This window comes from Erythranthe guttata, chromosome 10 (assembly GCF_056151865.1).
Source record: "Erythranthe guttata isolate IM_541 chromosome 10, IM_541, whole genome shotgun sequence".
Lineage (NCBI taxonomy): Eukaryota > Viridiplantae > Streptophyta > Magnoliopsida > Lamiales > Phrymaceae > Erythranthe > Erythranthe guttata.
Window position 1 is genome coordinate 3,842,452 of NC_142542.1, and position 22,023 is coordinate 3,864,474.

At 33.1% G+C, this 22,023-nt stretch overlaps 3 protein-coding genes and 1 long non-coding RNA gene across 4 annotated transcripts; all 4 read left to right on the forward strand.

Moving 5' to 3' along the window:
* Positions 1 to 794: 794 nt before the first annotated feature.
* On the forward strand, positions 795 to 4,426 carry LOC105950015 (bystin). Its single transcript, XM_012973337.2, has 11 exons — positions 795 to 1,213; positions 1,299 to 1,410; positions 1,490 to 1,544; positions 1,637 to 1,964; positions 2,669 to 2,748; positions 3,124 to 3,171; positions 3,332 to 3,478; positions 3,620 to 3,692; positions 3,779 to 3,854; positions 4,023 to 4,128; positions 4,225 to 4,426. The coding sequence occupies exons 1-10, from the start codon at positions 878 to 880 to the stop codon at positions 4,091 to 4,093; spliced, it is 1,326 nt and encodes a 441-aa protein (XP_012828791.2). The 5' UTR covers positions 795 to 877; the 3' UTR covers positions 4,094 to 4,128; positions 4,225 to 4,426.
* Positions 4,427 to 5,896: 1,470 nt separating this feature from the next.
* On the forward strand, positions 5,897 to 6,569 carry LOC148767307 (uncharacterized). The gene is made up of 2 exons (XR_016033772.1): positions 5,897 to 5,955; positions 6,357 to 6,569. It is a non-coding gene; the product is annotated as an uncharacterized LOC148767307 (long non-coding RNA).
* A 5,415-nt stretch (positions 6,570 to 11,984) lies between these two features.
* Positions 11,985 to 13,890, forward strand: LOC105950038 (secoisolariciresinol dehydrogenase). Its single transcript, XM_012973361.2, has 2 exons — positions 11,985 to 12,115; positions 12,972 to 13,890. The coding sequence occupies exons 1-2, from the start codon at positions 12,078 to 12,080 to the stop codon at positions 13,771 to 13,773; spliced, it is 840 nt and encodes a 279-aa protein (XP_012828815.1). The 5' UTR covers positions 11,985 to 12,077; the 3' UTR covers positions 13,774 to 13,890.
* Positions 13,891 to 17,070: 3,180 nt separating this feature from the next.
* Positions 17,071 to 18,506, forward strand: LOC105949938 ((+)-borneol dehydrogenase 1). Its single transcript, XM_012973244.2, has 2 exons — positions 17,071 to 17,159; positions 17,603 to 18,506. Exons 1-2 carry the CDS (start codon positions 17,128 to 17,130, stop codon positions 18,387 to 18,389), a joined length of 819 nt encoding a protein of 272 aa, XP_012828698.2. The 5' UTR covers positions 17,071 to 17,127; the 3' UTR covers positions 18,390 to 18,506.
* Positions 18,507 to 22,023: the final 3,517 nt, after the last annotated feature.

Genomic DNA, 22,023 nt, shown 5'->3' on the forward strand with positions numbered 1-22,023 from the left:
TTTAGTGAATAAACAAATAATAAGATCTTATAAAAAAATGTGGGGTGTAGGTATATTTTATAATATATTATAAACCATCTAACAACTTATTTATAAAAAAAATAAAATCTTTTTAATTTTTTTTACCACTTTTTAAAATCTTATAAGCTCCTAAAAACATTTTATAATTTTTTTAGGAGCTAATAAGTTTAGCCAAACAGGCTCTAAATCAAGTTAATCGACGTTGAAGTCAGTTTATCAGAGCTCCGATGACACGCCATATGAAAGAAAAGACAATCGGTTGTTAGCTAATCAGAGGTCCAACAATCCACCACCATAAAAAAATAAAATGAAAAAGTAGAAAGAAAAACAATCGAATGTCAACTAATGCTGAAAGTCAGCTAATCGGAGCTACGACGACCCACCGCCGGAGGGAAAACAAAAGGATAAAAGAAAAAACAAGTTTGTTATCAACGGATGTTGATTATCTGAATCCGCTACTCAGAATTCCCACGACCCGCAAAATAAAAACATAAAAAAAAATAAGTAATAATAATAAAATAATAACAATAATAAAAAACAAAAAAGAAAAAAAAAAAAACCCTAATTAAGGTTTGAATGTATATCAAATGAAATTTACAAGTAACGAGATTTAAGCAAACATATAAAAATTGTTGGGACAACCGCTGATCATGTAAGTTAGTGAAGGGCTAGTATTTGAAATAAACAATATAAAAGCTCCTTTTTTGCAATTAAGGGTTTCTTTGGTCGTACGGACAGAATAAAAGGTCCTTTTCCCGCAATCTAGGGTTTCTTGGTCGGCTCGTCACTTGCAAAACAGTATAAAAGCTCCCTTGCGGTATTTTGGTTGTTGGGCTGAACTCTGAAGCAGGAAGGAATGTCGAAGAAACGCGGAAGAATCACAAATCCAGAGCCGTTCTTACCGTTGGGGTCCGATGCGTTCTCCTCCTCCAAGAAACGGTCGAAACCACCGAAGCACCACCAGGTCCACCAGAAGCTGGTCCCCTGCGCCGTCAGCTCGAAGATTCTCAAACAAGCCCATCTTCAGCAAAAGGAAATCCAGCATGAGGAGGAGGATAATGAAAACGATGATGTGAATAAGTTTGTGCTACCCCAATTGCACGGCCTCAAAGACAACGACGATGAAGATGACGTGGATGATTTTGCTGGGTTCTCGGAGAACCCGACTCAATTTGGGCAATCCGATTTTGAGGTTTAATATTTTTCCCTTTGTTTGCATCTTGTCTTTTTTTTTTTTTAGTTTTTTTAATAATTTTTTGATGAGGAAATTAAAATAGGTTGAAATAGATGAGGAAGATGAAAAGCTGCTGGAAGACTATCTATCGAAGAGCACATGGGCTAATAAATTATTTGACAAGATAATAGAAAAAGATGCCCAAGTTTCTTCAGGTTTTTTTTGAGTTATAATAATTTTTATTATCTGATGATATTGGAAGAGTTAATTAATGTATGATTTTTTCGAACGTAGGAGCTGCGCAACAGATGTCGAACTTGAACCCCAAATGGATAGAGCTGTACAAGGAGTGAGTATGATGCTAATAATAGTCTAGTTATATGGTTAAATTAAATTAAACAAAAAAAAAATGCATGATATGATGATGTATGGATTATGCAGTGTGGGAAGTTGTCTGAGCAAATACACCTCGGGCAAGATACCAAAGGCTTTAAAGCACATACCTTCATCGGAATGCTGGGAGGAACTGTTATACCTGACCGAACCCGAAAAGTGGTCCCCGAATGCAATGTATCAAGCAACAAGAATCTTTGCTTCTAATATGAGTGATCGGAAGGTGGAGAAATTCTATAAGCTGTATTTGCTGCCACGTGTGAGACGAGATCTTCACAATAATAAAACGCTGCACTTTGCCTTGTACCGATCCGTGATGAAGGCTGTATACAAACCAGCTGCCTTTAATAAGGGAATCTTATTTCCCTTGTGGGAGGTATATATAACCATTTCTAAATGTTTTTTTTTTTTTTACAAAATACAAAATTCATGATTCAGTTACGTGTATTTGCATTTTTGCTCTGCATTACTTACAAGAATTAAATCATCAAGCATCATTTCAACTTTGATCAACGGGGGATGAAATTAAATATAAAATCCATATGCAAACACCCTTTTTACGCAACTCCAACATATTTCCATTTTTGACTCACCATATCAATTATACTTATGTTAGATAATTCATTATAAGCTATGTGATTAATATGCAACATTTAGCTAACAAAATTAATGAATCGAGACGAGCACTCTCTTTGTGTAGCTTTGTTCTGCACATTCTTGTTACACAAAATGTTTTGCCTTCAAGCATCTCTTTTGTATCCATTTGCTTTTTGTTGTTGCTTGATCAATTATCTCTTTTCCTGAAGCTGAAAAACTTACGTTTCATATGCTTGATATGTGACTAGCATCTAGTAAGGCTCTTAATGCACGGGGTCTGTTCTTTATTTTCCTATATCTTTTTGACGTCCCTGTTAGTACCAGCAGATAATTAATTAATATGAACGAGAAAAATATCGTTATCAATTTTTTTTTTTTAATTTAATTTAATCTATAGCATTTGTTACCTGCTACTTTCGTGACTTTATTCACATCATCAATATCAATTCTTACCTTGAATGCAATTTTTGTTGTTCATGCCAGTCGAAGACATGCACCAGAGTAGAAACTTCTAAGTTTCTGAGCATCATTGCGAAGATTTCAATTCCTGTTCTTCATGCCAGGTATGTTACACTTATTTGACCGATAACATTATTAAGTGGCAGTCAGTCTGTTTTGCTTAAATAAAACAAGGTCAAACTACGGTCTCGTGCATTTCACAATTTTCCATGGCAAAAAAAAAAAAAAACATTGTTTATTATCACTCTTTGACTTGATTGTCCATGCCATTAATACTTATTGCTCAAACAACTTGCTTAAAGTTTTCCAACATGAGAATTCTTATTTTGAAATGACATATTCAGCTTATTAAGATACACTCGTACAAGAACGTATTGTTTCTTGTTCGAATTCTCTGGATGTATGGCTTTGTTATCTACTAATATTTCATTTGTAAGGTTTTGTGTTATTGAAATATTAATCTCTTGTGCCTGTCGCAGTGTCGCGTTGTTGAAGCTTGCAGATATGGAGCACTTCAATAAGAAAAGGTATCAGTTTATGTAAAGTTGCTATGGAATTCATAAATTTCAAAGAAACTGTCTGTATAAATATTGAGATGATAAAACGAATTTTTTTTTCTCTTCTCTTTTTAAGAGCCTGCCATACATACTCACAACAATTTTCATTTCACTTGTATGTTATGTGCAGTTATTTCATAATTTCACTAATTGAGAAGAACTACGCATTACCATATCGTGTAGTTGATGCATTGGTTGCTCACTTTATGAGATTCTATGAATACTCGAGCAAATTGCCTGTTATCTGGCATCAGTCTCTTCATGCGTTTGCACAAAGGTTGGTTTTTCGTTTCCATGGCTATCTATATATATGATGATTGTTGTGTTCATTCAATCTCGTATAGACGAATGAAAATTCACATGTACCATATCTACATTGCTTAAATTTGTTTGATGTGCAACGAGTAATTATGTGCAGGTATAAAAATTCTTTGACAAAGGAGGACAAAGCCAATCTAAAAAACCTAGTTGAAAGGCAAACACACAAATTAGTAAGATGCGCTCGATCACTCATCTTGTGATTCATTACCGAGCTCGCGATTTATGCTATGTGTTACTTACTTCTCTTGACATGCAGATTACACCTGGAATACTAATCGAGTTAAATAACAGCCTTAACCGTGGGGAGGAACAGGATGATCTTATGTCAATCTATATCCTTACATAATATTTTTCATTCTGATGACTGCTGAGTTTCATTTAATTTGTTACTTACTTAATCTTGTCAAGTCATACGAAGTAGTTTTGATCATGCAGCAAACCTGTGTGATGCAATATTTACGATTTTATCACAAAATATGTGTTCCTTAATTCCGTAGCACCAAGAGCTCATTTTGTAGCTAAAGAAGACATGTCTGATATGCCAGATGTACCACTGGAGGATGATTATTAATTCGCTCGACACCGTCTCACATGTGTTCTCTGTTGGTAAATGTTCTTCTTCCCTTTAAATCATTTAAGTAATTCTTACATTACATTAATTACCAGGTGGATGATTTCTTATTATTCAACTACTTGTTCCAGGTGGAAGATAATTTGTGGCAAACCATTTGCTGCCGGATGAGTGTAGATGATATTTTACAATTCGTATTGTTTTTAAGTAAAAAAAATATTTATGTCTATCTATGTTCTCTACTAGTATGAATGTCAATTACGGCATTATTTAAATTAATTCCTGAAATACTGTATTATGATTTTTCTTATTCAAATACTATTTTCTTCTTCACTCTTCTGTAGATTTTTTGGTTTGTTTCATAGGTAATAGTTCTCATCAATGGACTCTTTTATAAGTAGTTTTCAAGAAGTTGTTAATTTGCAGTTCCTCTTTTCAAATGTTCGTTAAATAATTAGTTTATGAAACTCGATTCATTGTTGAATCTTATGCTTTACGATTCAAATTTTACGACTCAATTTATTCAAACCTAAGTCGATTCAAATGTTATAATAAATCTTAAATATCAATAAATCGATCAAATTTAACCATTTACGATTTAAGAAACATTTAATTTATTATATTATTTAGGGCAAATTACCAAAACCCCCCTGAGGTAAGCCTAAATAACGAAAATCCCCCCCACGTTCTCGTAATTACGAAAAACCCCCTGAGGTATGCAGACATCTTACAAATCGCTCCAACGGTGTTAAACTCGATAGAATCTTTTTTATTCTCCCGAATATTCCCCTGATAATACCAATTTTGCCCTTGTACACGAAATTACCCTTAGGGGGTAATTGTAATACCAATTCTTGGACCGGGATTCGGTGCAGTCTAACAAACAGTACAGAATCCGAGAAGAAAGTGAAAATGAAGAAAGGTTCCTTAGCACCTAACCTCAAGCTCTCTCTCCCTCCACCCGACGACATCTCTAAATTCCTGTAATTCCTTTTTTTTTTTCTTTTAAATTGTGATTTGGATCTTTAATTAATATTGTGTGTGTGTGTGTGCAGGACTGGTTCGGGTACATTTAAGGATGGTGATCTCTTGGTTAACAGGGATGGAGTTCGGATCGTCTCCCAAGCTGAAACCGAAGCTGTATGAGTTTTATTAATTAATTAATTAATTAATTTACCTATTTTCGTGTGTCGATTTTTATGTGTTCGTGTGGGTTTTTCGATGCGATTTTATCACCGTTGAGCCTTTATGATTTTTATCTGTTTGCATTGTTGTTTCATGTTTGTGTGTTTGAGATGCAATTTTTGAAGTGTTGTTCTTAGTTTCGATTTCGACGATTCGGCAAACAAAACTGCGTTTATTAGGGCTTATTAAGTAGGGGTTGTCTAGGGTCCGAGAGGAGTTGTACTTCTCGGACCTAAACGATTGAAGATCAACCAATAAAAATGTGCCACGTATATGATTAGTACGAACCCCATAAAAAAATACAACACATGCGGTATAAATAAAATTACATAAATACCCTTAAAATTAAAACTTAAATTTAGTATTAATAATTAATAACTACGAATTGATTACAATAGTACCATAATAAATCTAATTATTATAATAATTGTCTAATTAAATTGGTATTGAAGAAACAAGAATTCTACGTCTCTTGTATCATCTTCTTCAGTTCTATAAACCCTAATCACGAATATTTTTTTCTTATTCATCATCGATGGATAACTCATACATGCAACAACTAATTCTTCATAGTTTCAGATCTTTTCTGATGCCGTCATTTCCAGGGTTTTTTTCTTTCTTGCCGCTAAAATTGAAGGATTAAGTTATCACTGTGGGGCGGCAATGAAGTCAGAGAGGTATGGCCGTATGGTACGAGGTTTCTGTTGATGGAGAAAATGGACAATTCTAGTGTCTATGGCTTCTGTGTTCCCCGGTGGTTTCCTTTTATTCCGCTTTAGTCTCCTTTAAATGATTTATTTTATTGCATATTTTAGCTATTTGCTTGTGGCGCAGGTGTTTATGTTGATCTATTCAATATTTGTTTATTGAATAATCTAGCTATGCTTTGTAATTCAATAATTTTATTTCGTGACCAGAAAGTACCCGATTCTAAACTGTATTTTTTGATATGGCTTTGGAGCAGATTGCAGATAGTCGAATCGAGACGAGTATTAAAGTGGAGTTATGTTTATGAATATTACTTCTAAAGACCTGAAATTGATTTATTTACCTTCTTCAATGTTGTGCGTGCATACAGGGATTATGAGGAAGAAGATTTGAGAGAAATTTTGTGAAGCTTACTAATGCACGCAGACAACCACCACAACATGTGTAGACCATAACCACAACCTGCAACGGATTGAATGGACAAATAATTTTGGGGAAGATGGAATTTTGATTTTTGGGAAGAAGTTTTTGTGACTTTTGTTTTATTTCACGACCCAATTAATGATTTTTTTATTTTTTAGAATATTATGATTTGATTATTTAAAGGTTAATAAAGTAATTTAAACAAAGTACCATGTGTGTACGATGTGAGTACGATATATTTCTACTAGGTTCGTACTTTAATTTGGGAATTATTAGGGTTGTACTGACTCGTACTAGGTTGTACTTAAAATCAATGATCTCAATTATTTACAAATCATTTTTAACGCACCAGATTCAATCTTTTTGGTCCGAGAAGAACAACCCCTCTCGGGCCCTAGACAACCCCTACTAATATTGATACTCATACTGATACTCACAATCTTACTGGTACTCGTACTAATACTGATAATAATATTGATATTGATATTGATATTGATATTAATACTGATACTGATACTGATATCGATACTGATATCGATACTGATATTGATATTGATATTGATGCTCATACTGATACTGATATTGATACAAATGTTGATACTGATACTGATAATATTGATACGGATGCGAATACTGAAATTGAAACTGACGCTGATATTGATACTGATACTGATACTGATAATGATATTGATATTGATACTGATATTGATACCGATACCGATACCGATACCGATACCGATGCCGATACGGATACTGATGCCGATACTAATGCTGATACGGATAATGATACTGATATTGATATTGATACTGGTACTGATATTTAGACTAATATTAATATTAATATTAATACTAATACTATTACTAATACTATTAATAATACTAATATTAATACTAATACTATTACTAATATTATTACTAATACTAATACTAATAATAATATTAATATTATACGGATACTGATGCCGATACTAATGCTGATACGGATAATGATACTGATATTGATATTGATACTGGTACTGATATTTAGACTAATATTAATACTAATATTAATACTATTACTATTACTAATACTATTAATAATACTAATATTAATACTAATACTATTACTAATATTATTACTAATACTAATACTAATAATAATATTAATATTATTTCTAATACTAATATTTTAATATTGTTAATGTTAATGCTAATGTACATATTCTAATGCTAATACTAATTTTAATGTTAATGTTAAATCTGAATATGCTTATGCTGATTATAATTGTAATACTAATGTTATCCAAATCCTTATCATACTCCTAATCCTATTCATAACACTAATCATGATTCTAATCCTAATCATAATTATAATCCTAAACCTATTTCTAACATTAATTATAATCCTAATAGTTTTACTACTAATAATATTAATGCTAATGCTAATGTTGATTCTAATTATAATTCTAATATTAGTTATAATACTATATTAATCTGAATCCTAATACTAGTATTAATACTAATACTAATTCAAAGAATATTAATTATAATCATAATTCTAATGCTAATACTAATCACAATCCTAATACTAATTTTGCATCAATATTTTGGCAATTATCTATTATTTTGTATAAAAGACAATTATGTGGTACCTGAAACATCAAGAAACACATATTAAATATATTAGAAATTAATATTTAATTATATTTTCAAGCTGACATTAAAATTATTTAAAATAATATAAGGGTATAAGCAAACGTTAAGACGTGAAAAGAACGATAATCTTTGTTAATAGAATAAATTACGAAAATCCTCATGAACTTAGGCTAAATTACGGAAAGCACCCCCACTTATCGATAATTACCAAAATTCCCCAGAGGATTGTTTATGTCTTACACGACTTACGGAATCTTTTTTATTCAATGTAATATCCCAAAAATTGTGGATTCTACCCTTGCAGACGTGACATTTCTTTTATCTTACTTTTTAAATACAACAATTACCCTTAGGGGAGGTAATAGTAATACTAAAAAGTTGTGAAGATGTTTTGTTTAAGAAGAATAAATATTTTGTGTAAAGTCCTATCACGGTAATTTTTGTCTTTAAAAAGTACCATAAACAAATGTCGAGTGCATGGTAGAATCTGCATTTTTCGGAGAATATTCCACGTAAAAAAAAAAATTCCGAGAACAATCATACTGTAAGGGGGTCGATGTAAGACGGAAACAAACATCAGGGAAATTTTGATAATTACGAATATGATATTAATTTGTAAAAAAGATAAACATATTCTCTCGTCATGTTCATGTAAAATGTATAATATCAAATAATTTATTCCACAATATTTTTTTTATACAAATCAAGTTTATGAATTAAAATACAAAATTTTCGTAACACCATCAATCATACAATTATAATAAGTGAAGATTTTAAATTGAATTTAAATAAATTTAAATTACATAAATTACTATTAAAATTAAATTAAAAAATAAAACTATTTAAAATTTCCAAAAAAGTTGATATATTTAGAGCATTTTATAAATAGTATGATATAAATATATAATAAAATAATTTAATATCTTTTTAATTTTGGAAAATGGTGACATGGTTTTTATGATTTATTTTCACCAATCAATTTACCACATAGGATGAAATTAAATACATGTCATCAATTGAAATTGACAAATGTCAATCAATTAAGTGTGGAATTCAACTTTTATATATTATTATTATATAAATATAGATTACAATAAAAAACACGAACATCAAATAAATACAGAGAAATAGTTGGCCCAATTTGGTATATATAAACTTTATTAATAAATAAATCAGCATGGTGGATTCTTGTATAAAATGGTAGACACACCTGATATTCCAGATTTGTCTGTATTTAATTGGTGTATCCGTGTGTATGCAATACTTATTATTTCATCTATTCCTTTATTTATTATTCCATAAATTACATCAACTCCTGAGAATAGTCAAATTATAAAAAAAATCCTCATATTTGGATAATTATATCTACTTCTTAACTAAGAATTTTCTTATATCTTCATCTTTATTGTGTCAAATTCAATATAATTATCTAAATTCCGTAGAATGTTCTCTAGTTTGTACTCGTCTTGTGCAAAAAAAAAAAAAAATTTGATGCACCACAATTTGATATATACAAGCCATAAAACGCATCTTATGATCATCTATCTTCAAAATGTGGAGCTCAAATGGGATAAAATGGGTCCAAAATTGAAAATATTTTATATAATCTAGAAGAATCCATTAAATTTGAAACCGCAAGGATGGATGTGTAAGAAGATTTATAGTTGAAGGGTGGTTGTAATTACCTAAACACGATGGGGGTTTTCGTAATTTGACCATACCTACGAGGGTGGTTGTAATTTACCCCTTCATTATTTAATAACGAATGTTAAATTGCACATAAATCTAAAAAAAAATGTAAATACATCCACGGGCGCCGATGCGCCATCGTCTGAACATCAAAAACATCCATTGGCGTCGAAGAGCCTGCACTTCAATCACGTCCACTGCCGCCGAGACATTGGCATCTGGACATCAAACACATCTACCGCCAGAATTGAAACAACCCTCATTTCATATACCGGCGAATTCCTCCATTACGGCATTGACCAACGCATCACGTGGCAGAGCTTCTCCCATCCGTTCGATCCATTCTAGGTTTTTTGCCATCAATTTAGTATTTTTATGTGACAGTTTATGTAATCGACTATAACCGATTAATAAATCAACTATGTTCTTTGATAGTCGATTTATTATTTTTAGGTCTAATACACACATTAATATTTTAATCAATTGTAGTCGATAATAAATCAACTACATAAACAACGTACACAATATAATTAAATAAGTTATTTTATATAATCACCATCACATTTATGATTTAACCCTAATTTAAAGAGATAATTAGTGAAAATCCCCACGTCATTTACATATATTAGGGTGGATATAACCCCCTTTTCAATATAATATTAGTCAAACCCCCCTTAATTATTAAATTTAATTATTGTTTTTAAAATTGCTATGAATAATATCTAATTTGCCCTTAATGCTATATTATATCACATCTGCCCTAATTTTATTACGCCATTCAACCGCCTCCATCTTTTTTTCTCTGATTTCTGTCATTCTCTCCATGCCCATTCCGTCTCTTTTCTCTCTCCTGAATAAATCCATGGTGAAGGAAAGAATCACTCCATCATAGCCTCCACCACCCACCATTGAAAAGCATAGCATGAGCCGATGACTTTAGGAACAGCCTCAAGGACGCGCTCGTATCGCTCTCCACTCCCTCAACATTGATGTCCAAGCTGCCAGATCTGAAGTTCTCGTCCCGCCGCCGCTGCCATCGCTCCGGTCTCGATTTAGTTGTAGAAGACGACATCAAAAACTCAAAAATCCCTCCCTACCTCCACCCCTCAACTCCACCGCCGATATAGAGACTTTGTTTCCCCCGCCTCTGCCCTGTCGTCGCCATAGTTCTGATTTTTTCGATTTTTTTATGCTTTTGATGTTAGGTATTTTTACAGCAAATAGTTGTTTTGTTATTCGGCTATTTTTTATAGCTGTTTTCGTTATCCTGCTATTTCTTTTAGTTGTTTTAGATAGTTTTAGTTGTTTTCGACTTTTTTGGTTGATTTTCAAGTTTTTGGAAGTTGACTTTGATTTTTTATTTTTTATCCAATTATATGACATGCTGGAAAAATAAAAATCAAAAAATATGAATTAAAAAAATTAGTTGATGTATTTTTAGTTGTTTTCGACATTTTTAGTTGATTTTGATTTATTATAGTTATTTCAATAATATGTAGTAATTTGTCAATTTGGTAAATTAGTTGGGAAAAAATTCGTTTTGGATTCAAAATAAATGATATGAAAAAAAAAACCGAATCTTTTGGTTGATTTTCAGAAAATTTTTAGTCGATTTCGAAAATATTATAGTTGATTTTGGAGAAACGAAACTGAAAAAATGTTGAAAATAATATTATTTTTTAGTTATTAAAAAATATTTATAAAAATTATTTAAAAAACTATTTTTTTAAATAAACAAAACGAAAATTAAAATGGAAAATAGAAAAGAAATAAAAAAGGTATGTGCAAGAAATAGTAGGGAAGGATAAATTTGATAATAAATAAAAGTTGGGTTTATCACTAATAAAGAAAAAGTGTCTAAATCCATCATTATTAAAAAAATGTTGAGGGCGTTTTCACTGATAGTCCTTAATTCAAATATTCAACTGATAAGGCAGAAACTAATTATGGCCAATTGGCTGTCACATAGTTGTGAACGTGAGAATCTTCGGAGTCAACAAAATCAACAGAAACAAAACACTAAGGCATGAAAATCTGTATTAATTAATTGATTAATTAAATTGGATAAAGTATTTTTCTATTCACCCATTATTGAAATAAACGCCAACTCAGCCACCAAAATGGAACCCCATTTGTAGATGCAAATCTGTTTCATTAAAGTTACTGTTTATCTAGTAATTATAATTTATAATAATTCTCCTTTTTGACTCTTTGTCAACATATATATTAAATATATATATTAAATAAAAATATTAAAAAAAGGAATTTGCCAAAACTTCTTGCTGTATATATATATACATTCATCTGTTTGGCCAATACAAACATTTCTTCACAGATCAGAGTCATGTCAAGCGCTTCACTTCTTTCTGCAGTCGCCAGAAGGTATGTATGTATTATCGAAATAACAAAATCTTTTATATATATATATATATATATATATATATATATATATATATATATATATATATATATATATATATATATATATATATATATATATATATATATATATATATATATAAAATTTATTTTAGGAAAATGAAAGTGTTTTTAATCTTTATTCCTTAATTAGAAGAGGTTTTTTAGATGTGAAAAATTGTTTTCCAAGATAAATTATTGATGTGATATATGCCAAATCTCCGCTTCTTAGGTGGTGTTTGCAAAAGCTTATTAAAAAAATTAAGTAAAAGTTAGTGATTGTGCGTTAAATGAATATTAAGTGTTTATTTGTAAAAATTGGGGTTGTTTGTAAATATACGAAGAGTCAACTTTAATTGGAAAGCAAGTGTAGAGATGCTTCTAAAAAATAGCTTAATTAAAGCAGGTTATTTGTAGAGTATAAAAACAAAAGCTGATTTTACAAACAACTTACAACAAATTATGAGCTCTAAAAAGCTCAGAAGCTGTTTCTAAAAGCTTTTGCTAACACCTCCTTATGCATTTTGGGATTATATTTTCTTTTTGTTTGGAAAATATTTTAAAAATTAAAGCAATATTTTAATTTACTTTTCTTAATTAAACCCTTTTTTTTTTTGTTTTATCAATCAAATAATATAAACAATTGTTGAAAAAACAAATTAGTTGTGATTTTGGAAGAAAAAAGAAATAACAAATTTTAAAACGAAAAAAGAAAACCTATTTTAAATACAAATTTCCAAAATTAAAAATTAATAATTGGTAACTGATTTTATTTCTTTTAATTTGGGAAAATATATAATTTTAGTTAATATTGATATAGGCTAGAAGGGAAAGTAGCACTGATAACAGGTGGGGCCAGCGGGATCGGAGAATGCACGGCGAAGCTATTCACCAAACACGGCGCTAAAGTAGTCATCGCCGACATCCAAGACGACCTCGGCCGCTCCGTGGTCAACGCCCTGGGCCCCACGAACTCAACCTACGTCCACTGTGACGTCACCGACGAGGACCACGTCAGCAACGCCGTGGACGAAGCCGTCGCCGCCTACGGCAAGCTCGACATCATGTTCAACAACGCCGGAACCCTAGACGACCCGAAGCCCCGAATCGCCGACAACAAAAAATCCGACTTCGAGCGCGTCCTCCGCGTCAACCTCACCGGCGTCTTCCTCGGGATGAAGCACGCCGCCAGGGTCATGGTCCCCGCCGCCCGCGGCGGCTCAATCATCTCGACGGCGAGCCTCTCCTCCGGGATCGGCGGCGCGGCGTCGCACGCGTACGCGTGCTCGAAGCACGGCGTGCTGGGGCTGACGAGGAACCTGGCGGTGGAGCTGGGGCAGTTCGGGATCAGGGTGAACTGCGTGTCGCCGTACGCGCTGGCGACGCCGCTGTCGACGAAGTTCCTAGGGCTCGACGACGAAGGGCTGGAGCAGGCGATGAATTCGATGGCGAATCTGAAAGGGGTGACGCTGAAGGCTGATGACGTGGCGAACGCCGCGCTTTATCTGGCGAGTGACGAGGCGAGGTACGTGAGCGGGCAGAATTTGTTCATCGATGGCGGATTCGGCATTGTTAATTCCGCCATGAAAATTTTCAACTATCCTACAGACTCTTCTTCTTGATATATTATATTATATTCCCAATTATCGTTGTGTTCAACTTTTTAGTTTTTACTGCCTTGGATTTTTATTAACGGTGAGGAGAAATATTAATTAAACCTTCATTATTTCACAAGTAAACATTAACTTTAAATTTTAGTTTTTTTTTATTTTATTTTATTATTATAAGGAAATAAGATATACAACATTAATACTATACTTGGTGAGAGAGAGAACCGGAGTGAACCGAGCGGTCAAACCGCGAACCGCCACGTTAATGGTGTGGTTCACATTGAAAACCGAATTTACTAGGGAAAAATTACGGTTCAATCAAAAACCCAGATAAAACAGGAAACCGGCCTAGAACCCCACATTTTCGTCCGAAATGGTGAGTTCGTGGTCGTGGAAAGTTGGAACGGTCCAACCGTGACCCAACTACCTGTTCGATTTTGTGTCTGGTCCGATTTTAAAAACATGTATGAGTTTATGTTCAATTTCAAGTGAAACCATATTTTACTAATGAATTGTCTACTCTTTTTCTGTTCTAAAGAAACTAGAGGGAATTGGATAATTGGATCACTTCTGAAATTTAAAGTAGCAATTAGCTAGTATCTCTTTGCATTTTCTTATTCCTTATATATGCACAATCAACTTGGGCCATATAAAAATATGCAAATTTAAAATGAAACTTGATTTCAAAATAAAATTTCGAACCAACTTTTATAACATATACAGGCCTATAATATAATGGACTCAAAACACATAAGCCCACGCACCATGGGGCTGTGTTCTATTCATCTCATCAAATTATAACTAGATCTCTTTCTCTTAATTTGTAACATCCTCATTCCACAACCGCTATAGACGCAATTGTGTGTCAACGTATAAGTAGGTTTCCCGTTACTACTTCAGACGAATAACATTCATGGACATCTGGGTGAATTTGTATAAAATAGAGAACATTTTACGGAATTTAGAAGATTATGTCGAATTCGACAATGTAAGGATGGATATATGTGTAAGAATACTTATAGTTATGGTGTTTGTAATTACCCAAACATAAGAGTTTTATTCGTAATTTAACCTTACCTCAGGGGGTGCTGTAATTTTCCCTATAACTTATGATGTAACACTATTTCAACTTTCTTAATTAGATTGACGACACATAAGTGAAAACGCTATTTTAAACGACGTGTTTTCTAATGTGAAAAGAAAATCCACTTAAATCTCACCATTTTAACATGCGAGCCAAATGTGAAAAAAATCTTTTAACATATTTTTAATGATTTTTCAGTCATCTTGTAATTACACTAAAATATTAATAACATCGTTTAAATAATAACTTATTTTGGTCTCAACTGAGTATAAACTTACTAAATTATATTTCGTAAATTTAATAAAATTTTGTTAATTCCGACTGTATTAATATATAGAAGTTTAAGTAATGTATTAATTACATTTTCAAATTTGGAAATGAAATAATAAAGCATTAAATAATTCTCGACTAACGTAAAGTAAATGCAGTCGAAAATAGAGGTACAACTATCATAATTGCCTCAGCAATTTGCCCTGTCTTGCAGGTCTTGTGAAAGTTGCCAACTTTCATAACTAAATAATAGTTAACGATCGTAGATAATTATTCACCACTACAAAACTTAATATGCACCGGCGCTTGTTTATACTGCAAATAAAGCATCATCATATTACATATATAATGTTATATTGTTTGGGTAAATTGGGATGTTTTGTGGCTGTAATAAGTTCCTCAAATTACCAAGAAATAATTGGATTTTTTTTTTCTCTTTTTATTTTATTTTTTTAATAAAAAATAAAGTTGAGATTCTAATAAAAAAAAAATGAGTTTATGCTTTGTTTTACTTTCTTAATGTTAATTTTTATTTTTAATGGACCTAGTGATATGTATACTTATAATGTTCAAGCATAATTTTAGTTGCAAAAGATTTTGTTTTATTTTATTTTGTATGGATTTTTATTATATTATGATCTTATTGTTATTAAAATTTTGTTATGTGATTATGAAATATAATTAATGTGGCGATATAATCATGTTTAAATACTTCTTTATGTATGTTTTGAGTATTTACTAATAGTATCTAAAATTATATTACATTAAATTTAGAAAAGCCGATTTATCGCTGATTAAACACAGCCATATCGATTAAACGCGGGCGGTGCCTAACCGACTGAATAACTGATTCGGTAAAAATTTACTATCTCGGCCCATTGAAAGAAGGCCCAATAGTGGCCCAATTATTGGGAAGCCTACGAGAATCCACTCCAAGGCGAGAGGAAGGGGAATTCACGCTCGCCCAAAAAGAGGGCGAGAGCAAGGAGTATTATCTAAAAAGAAGAGCAACACCGCCGACGTAATTTAATGCGTGTCTTCTCAAGTGTCAGGAATAGCAGAGAATATACAGACTGGGTGATTCGGTAAATCATTATTCTGGGCCTATCTAGGAAACCTAATTGAGAGTCGATCTCGGGGACGAGAGGTGAGTTGCTCTCTCAGTAGCGAGAGGGCAAAGGGGAGATTTGCAAGATATGGTCTAGGATATCTGAGACAATCGTCCTACATTTAATGCCCCTCTCCTCAAATGTCAAAAGATGTCAGAGAATATGCAGTCTAGGGAATAAGCAGCTCACAACACTATTCATAAACTGTTCATCAAGGGGACAGGTAAGTTTAATTTAATAGTCATTAGAAGTGACATCTAAAAGAGGAGTGGAGTCCGTGTTTGGAATCCGTTCTCAAGAGCTCTTCCTATAAATAGTAAGGATTAATTCAACTGAGGATTATCCTGTTTTTTATATAATTAAAAAACATATAACCTATTCTTCAAAATCTCTTAAAACCAGAAATATACTGACTTGACTGTCGGAGTGCTAACTCCGGCCTCAGTCCGGTTTTCCTTGTCTGTGTTCTTATTTGCAGAATCCAGAAGATCCACCAACATATTCGGATCCGGGAGATCCATCAGCTTATTTGGTTGAATCAATAACGATTCTCTCCTTTTACAACCTTGGTTATTTGCGGAGAGGGGTATATCACATTATTGATGCTCTTATTTCCTTATGTCATGTTATTCATTGAATGGATGTCATCCAATTTTCTTGTTTAAACATATTGCTCGTTCTACTTGTCAAAAAATAATAAATAAATAAAACCAAACATAATTTAAATAATGAATATGGCCTTAATTTACCTACCGTTGACATAAGCCTCGACAGTTAGGGGCCGACTTTATTTATTTTGTTAATTCTCTATATATTAATAGAGAACTTACAAAATATCCCAATGTTTATATATTTTGTTCTTCTTTCTTCTTCCCATTTCTTCACACACATACCAGTGTATTCATGGCAAACTTCGTTTCTTCAATCCCTAAACGGTAATTAATTTTAAATATTTTACATGCTTCTTTTAGTTTATTGAATTAATTAATTTCAGTAGCCTTCTCTTTGATTTGCATACAATACGTTAAACCTCTATAATTAATACATTATGTTCTTCAATTCCAAAATGGTAATCAAGTTTAAATATTTTACATGCTTCTTTTAATTTATTTAATTAATTAATCTCAGTTGTCTTCTCTTTAATTTGTATATAGTTAAACCTTTTATAAATTAATACATTCGGGACTATAGCAAAATTCTATTAATCTAGTGAAATGTTAATTTATTGAACTAATAATTTAGTATGTTTTTACCGAGTCAGGACCGAAAGAAATTATTATTTAAGCGAAATAATTAATTTATTCGATCTCGTTCCATAATATTTTCTGGACTCCAAAAAAAAAAAAGATTAGTAATAATAATAATATTTTCTGGCTAGGTTGGAGGGGAAGGTGGCAATCGTGACAGGCGGAGCTAGCGGCATAGGCGCCAGCACGGCGGCGCTCTTCCACCTGCATGGTGCAAGAGTCGTCATCGCCGACATCCAAGATGACCTAGGCCGAGCCCTGGCCCACAAACTAGGAAACGACGCCATCTACACCCACTGTGACGTCACAGACGAGGATCAAATCACCCACCTGGTCGACTCGGCCGTGGCCGAACTCGGCCACCTGGACATCATGTACAGCAACGCCGGCGTAATCAACGGCGACGATTTCCAGAGCATCCTGGACGCCGACAAGGAAAAAATCGAGCGGATCCTCCGTGTCAACCTGGTCGGCGGCTTGCTGGTGGCCAAACACGCCGCCAGGGTGATGGTGCCGAACAGAAAGGGATGCATACTCTTCACGGCGAGCGCGTGCACGGAGGTCGCCGGGATCGCGCCGTACTCGTACACGGCGTCGAAGTTCGGGATAGTGGGGCTGACGAAGGGGCTGGCGGTGGAGATGGGGTTGCATGGGATTAGGGTTAACTGTGTGTCGCCGTTCGGTCTGCTGACTGGTTCCGCCGCGCACGGCGGAAAGACGGCGGACATGTTTGAGAAGATGATGGGACACGTGGGGAATCTGAAGGGGAAGATTCTCACGGCGGAGGATGTGGCCAAGGCGGCGCTGTATTTGGCCAGTGACGAGGCGGCGTACGTTAGCGGGGTGAACTTTGTTGTGGACGGAGGGTATAGTGTGGTTAATCCCACTCTTTCCAATGTACGTAATGCACCTCGTTAATTAATTAATTAAATTGTGTTGTTAATTAATCACATTTGTGATCTGCTCCTATTGGATATTTGGATGTACTATAAGAAATAATACGAACTTTAAATAAAAATTCGGTCTTGGTTAATATATATATATCTTGATAAATTTAACATATACTCCCTCCGTTGCTAAATAATACTCTTGATAAAAATTCGGTCTTGGTTAATATATAATTGCAACTTTTCACTTTTCATAAAGATTAAGAAACTCAATAAATATATCTTGATTTTAGAAAAATCATATAAAAATAACTAAAACAACCTTTATTGTTTAATGATTTGTAAGAGAAAATTAATATAGAGTTTCATTAATAAGGTTAAAACTGGAAAAATACAATTAATGCAGTTTTGGAATTCTGAAGTGGCAGATAATATGAAACAAAAATATTTTTAAAAATAGACAGTTATTATGGAACATATGAAGTATATTCTAACAAAATATAATTATTATCTTCATTTTGATTTTTATTATATTTTTTCGAAAAACCTACACAAGCGTGTTTGGTACGTGCTATAATTCATAAATTAGTCGAATAAGTTAGTTGGATTAATGAGTTAGATTTAATAGGATTGATGACGCAGAACGGAGCACGGTAAATAATTAATTACGACGAATTAATTCGAAATAACTCAAAAGCTTTGGATTCCACCAGAAAATTGAGAGAAATTTTAGAAGTTTTATTGATAATAAACGATGCTGAAAAATAAACCCTATAACAACTATTTACACTAATCAAAGCTGAAAAATCCTAATTAAACTAGGGAAACGGAATATTACAAAGAAAAAAAGCAAAAACGAAATAACGCCTAAATCTAATAGAATACTGCAAATTGGACCAATTCTCGGATTTCAGATCCGAATTTTCTATAAATTATTGAAAACTTTCCTAAAACAACAAAAACGTCGTTTTGAGGGTGCTACAATTCCGCCTTCATCGGAAAAGCTTGCCCCCCGCACAATTCCGCCTCCGTCGCCTCTTCATCAATTGATTAATCACTTGCTTAAGAAGAAGTTATGTTAGTAATTGCTTTAATTTCCATGTTTAATTGCACGTTCATAATGTTGGTAATGGAGTACTTCATAGGGTGTGCTACTATTTGTAACTCATTATAAATTGAGTAAATGGACGAGATAAGGGGATGATAAGAAATTTCCAACAAATTAAAATTAAATTTATTCTTCTATATTTGTTGTAACATGGTTCTTAATATCTGCATTAACACATTTATATCCACTATATATGAATGCACAATGCACGTGATAGGCACATGGGAATATAAGTTGTCGTTTGCCGGCTCATAAAGCATACACACCTCAGCATTCAGTGATATATGGTTATTCATGAGCTGATTTCATTCGTGGAACCTTCTAGAGTTACGTTGCTTCGCGAGGAAGTTCACTATTTATCGATAGTGACTTCAGTGCAAGAAAGAGCGTCAATCGTCGGAAATATATACTTGAGTGATCAAACACCATTTTGTGAGGGGTTTAGGGTTTCTTGCCGAATTGAGCCGACTTTCTTAGCTCAGATTTATCATCTATGTAACTGGATAATCACTCAAACTAAAGCTCCTATATCATGACATGAATATTCTTTTTTTTTTTATCTTTTTCTTTTTTTGATTTGAACATTTTTTTCCTTATTATTTTTATTAAATATCATAATTTGTATTGTTTTGTTCAGAAGTATATGAAAGTACACATTACACATTTCACTTTTGAGAAATATGGTTTTATATAAATATGTTATTCCGATTCGATCCGTCTCTGATTTCTGCCCTAAAACACTCATTTTGTACCCTATAAATATGGGGTATTCTTTTTATTCGTAGGATCATAAAGAAATGTAAATAAAACACCTAAATCAACTACTACATAAATTTAACACTATTCTATTTTAGTGTTGAACAAAAAATTGAAAGTGGATTTCTTTTAGAGTTCGGGTGACGTAAATTTGTACGCGGTCAAGTTTTCGTCAATAACTATATTTTTTTAGACCAGTACTGAAGATCTTTGAGGAAGATCAGATGTCTCCGTCGGAATTAAGGTTTGAAAGATAATTGCTGGAAGAAGACATGTAATTTGGTGTTATTTGTATATATATGTTGGATGGATTCACTGGAGCCGCATGCATCCAATATATATACTGAATTGCTAATTGTAGCGGAACTTTTACTGAAATTGGCTTATTTGCAGCGGTACTTTCATTTCAACTTTTTTCAACTTTCTAAAATCCTCGAAACGCTCTCAACTAAAAAAAAGTCGAAAAAAAAGAATTTCGTGTTTGTTTGATAAATCGACTTACCGACGACAACAAATAACATAATGGCCGATTCAGTTGACTTCTACGAGATAAAATCGAAGACATTAGTGAAATTTCTATTTTTGTGTGCTATTTTCGTGGTGCAGCACGAGAACCTAATTTTTTTGGGTTTCCCGTGCTACACAGAACGGGAAATTCAAAAAAAAAAAAAAAAAAAAACTAAGAACAATCGTGCTGTGGGGAACGGGAACACCAAGTTCCCGTGCCCTGGAAGACGACGGAAATATGAGTTTCCCGTGCCCTAGAGGAAGGGAACCATGAAAAAAATTCAAAAAATAAAATAAAAACTTTGAAGCTCCCGTTCTCTAGAGCACGGAAACTCGAAGAAAATTCAAGTTTCCGTGCTCTGCAGAACGGAGGATTCAAGCCGTGTGAATCTCCTGTTCTGCAGAGCACGGAAACTTGAATTTTCTTCGAGTTTCCGTGCTCCAAAAAACGGGAGCTTCAAATTTTATTTTTTTTTTCGAATTTTGCTAGATCTAATCCTAACATGTGTTTTTATCGAAATTGGAAATAAAACTTATTAAAAGTAGTAGGATATTGAAAATTTACCGGAATCGAGTCTCGTTTGCTACAGTTTCAAAGTCGAAAAAATTTACGAAATTCAAATTTCTAGAGAGAGTTTGGGAATAGGAGAGAGAAATTCAAAAAAAAATTTAATGAAAAAGGTACCGCTGCAAATAAGCCAATTTCAGTAAAAGTCATATATATATATATATATATATATATATATATATATATATATATATATATATATATATATATATATATATAAATATCCCGTTTGGTTGTCAAGATAAACCATAATTAACTAAATAGTTGGACTTAATTTGATGTTTGATATCCTCTATAAATTATCGGGTCGACCCGCCAAAATTATATAATCCTGGCTTATCTTGACTTATCTTGTCTTCTAAGCTAATGAGTTTTTTTTGTTGGACGAATCAAACTCCAATAAAATAATTGGGTCTCATTAGATTATTTAATTTTATATTGGTTAATCTTATCTTGCCAACCAAACGGGACCCTAGGGTTTTAGAGCTGATCTTGAGTGGGATTCTCGTTCCTTATTTGTGAGGCGTGCTCCGCAAGTCTAGGGATTCCGTAGATTCGTAACTAAGTTATATCTAAGGTTCCCCGACCTGAGTGGGCTTAACATTTGGTCCGAGCTTAGGCCCACATCCATGAGTCGAATGCTCGACCCATATGTTCGAGGCCATTGCGTTGGACCGACCCACATTAAGTTCTTAAAGAAGAAAGAATTTGTATTGTGAGTTGAGA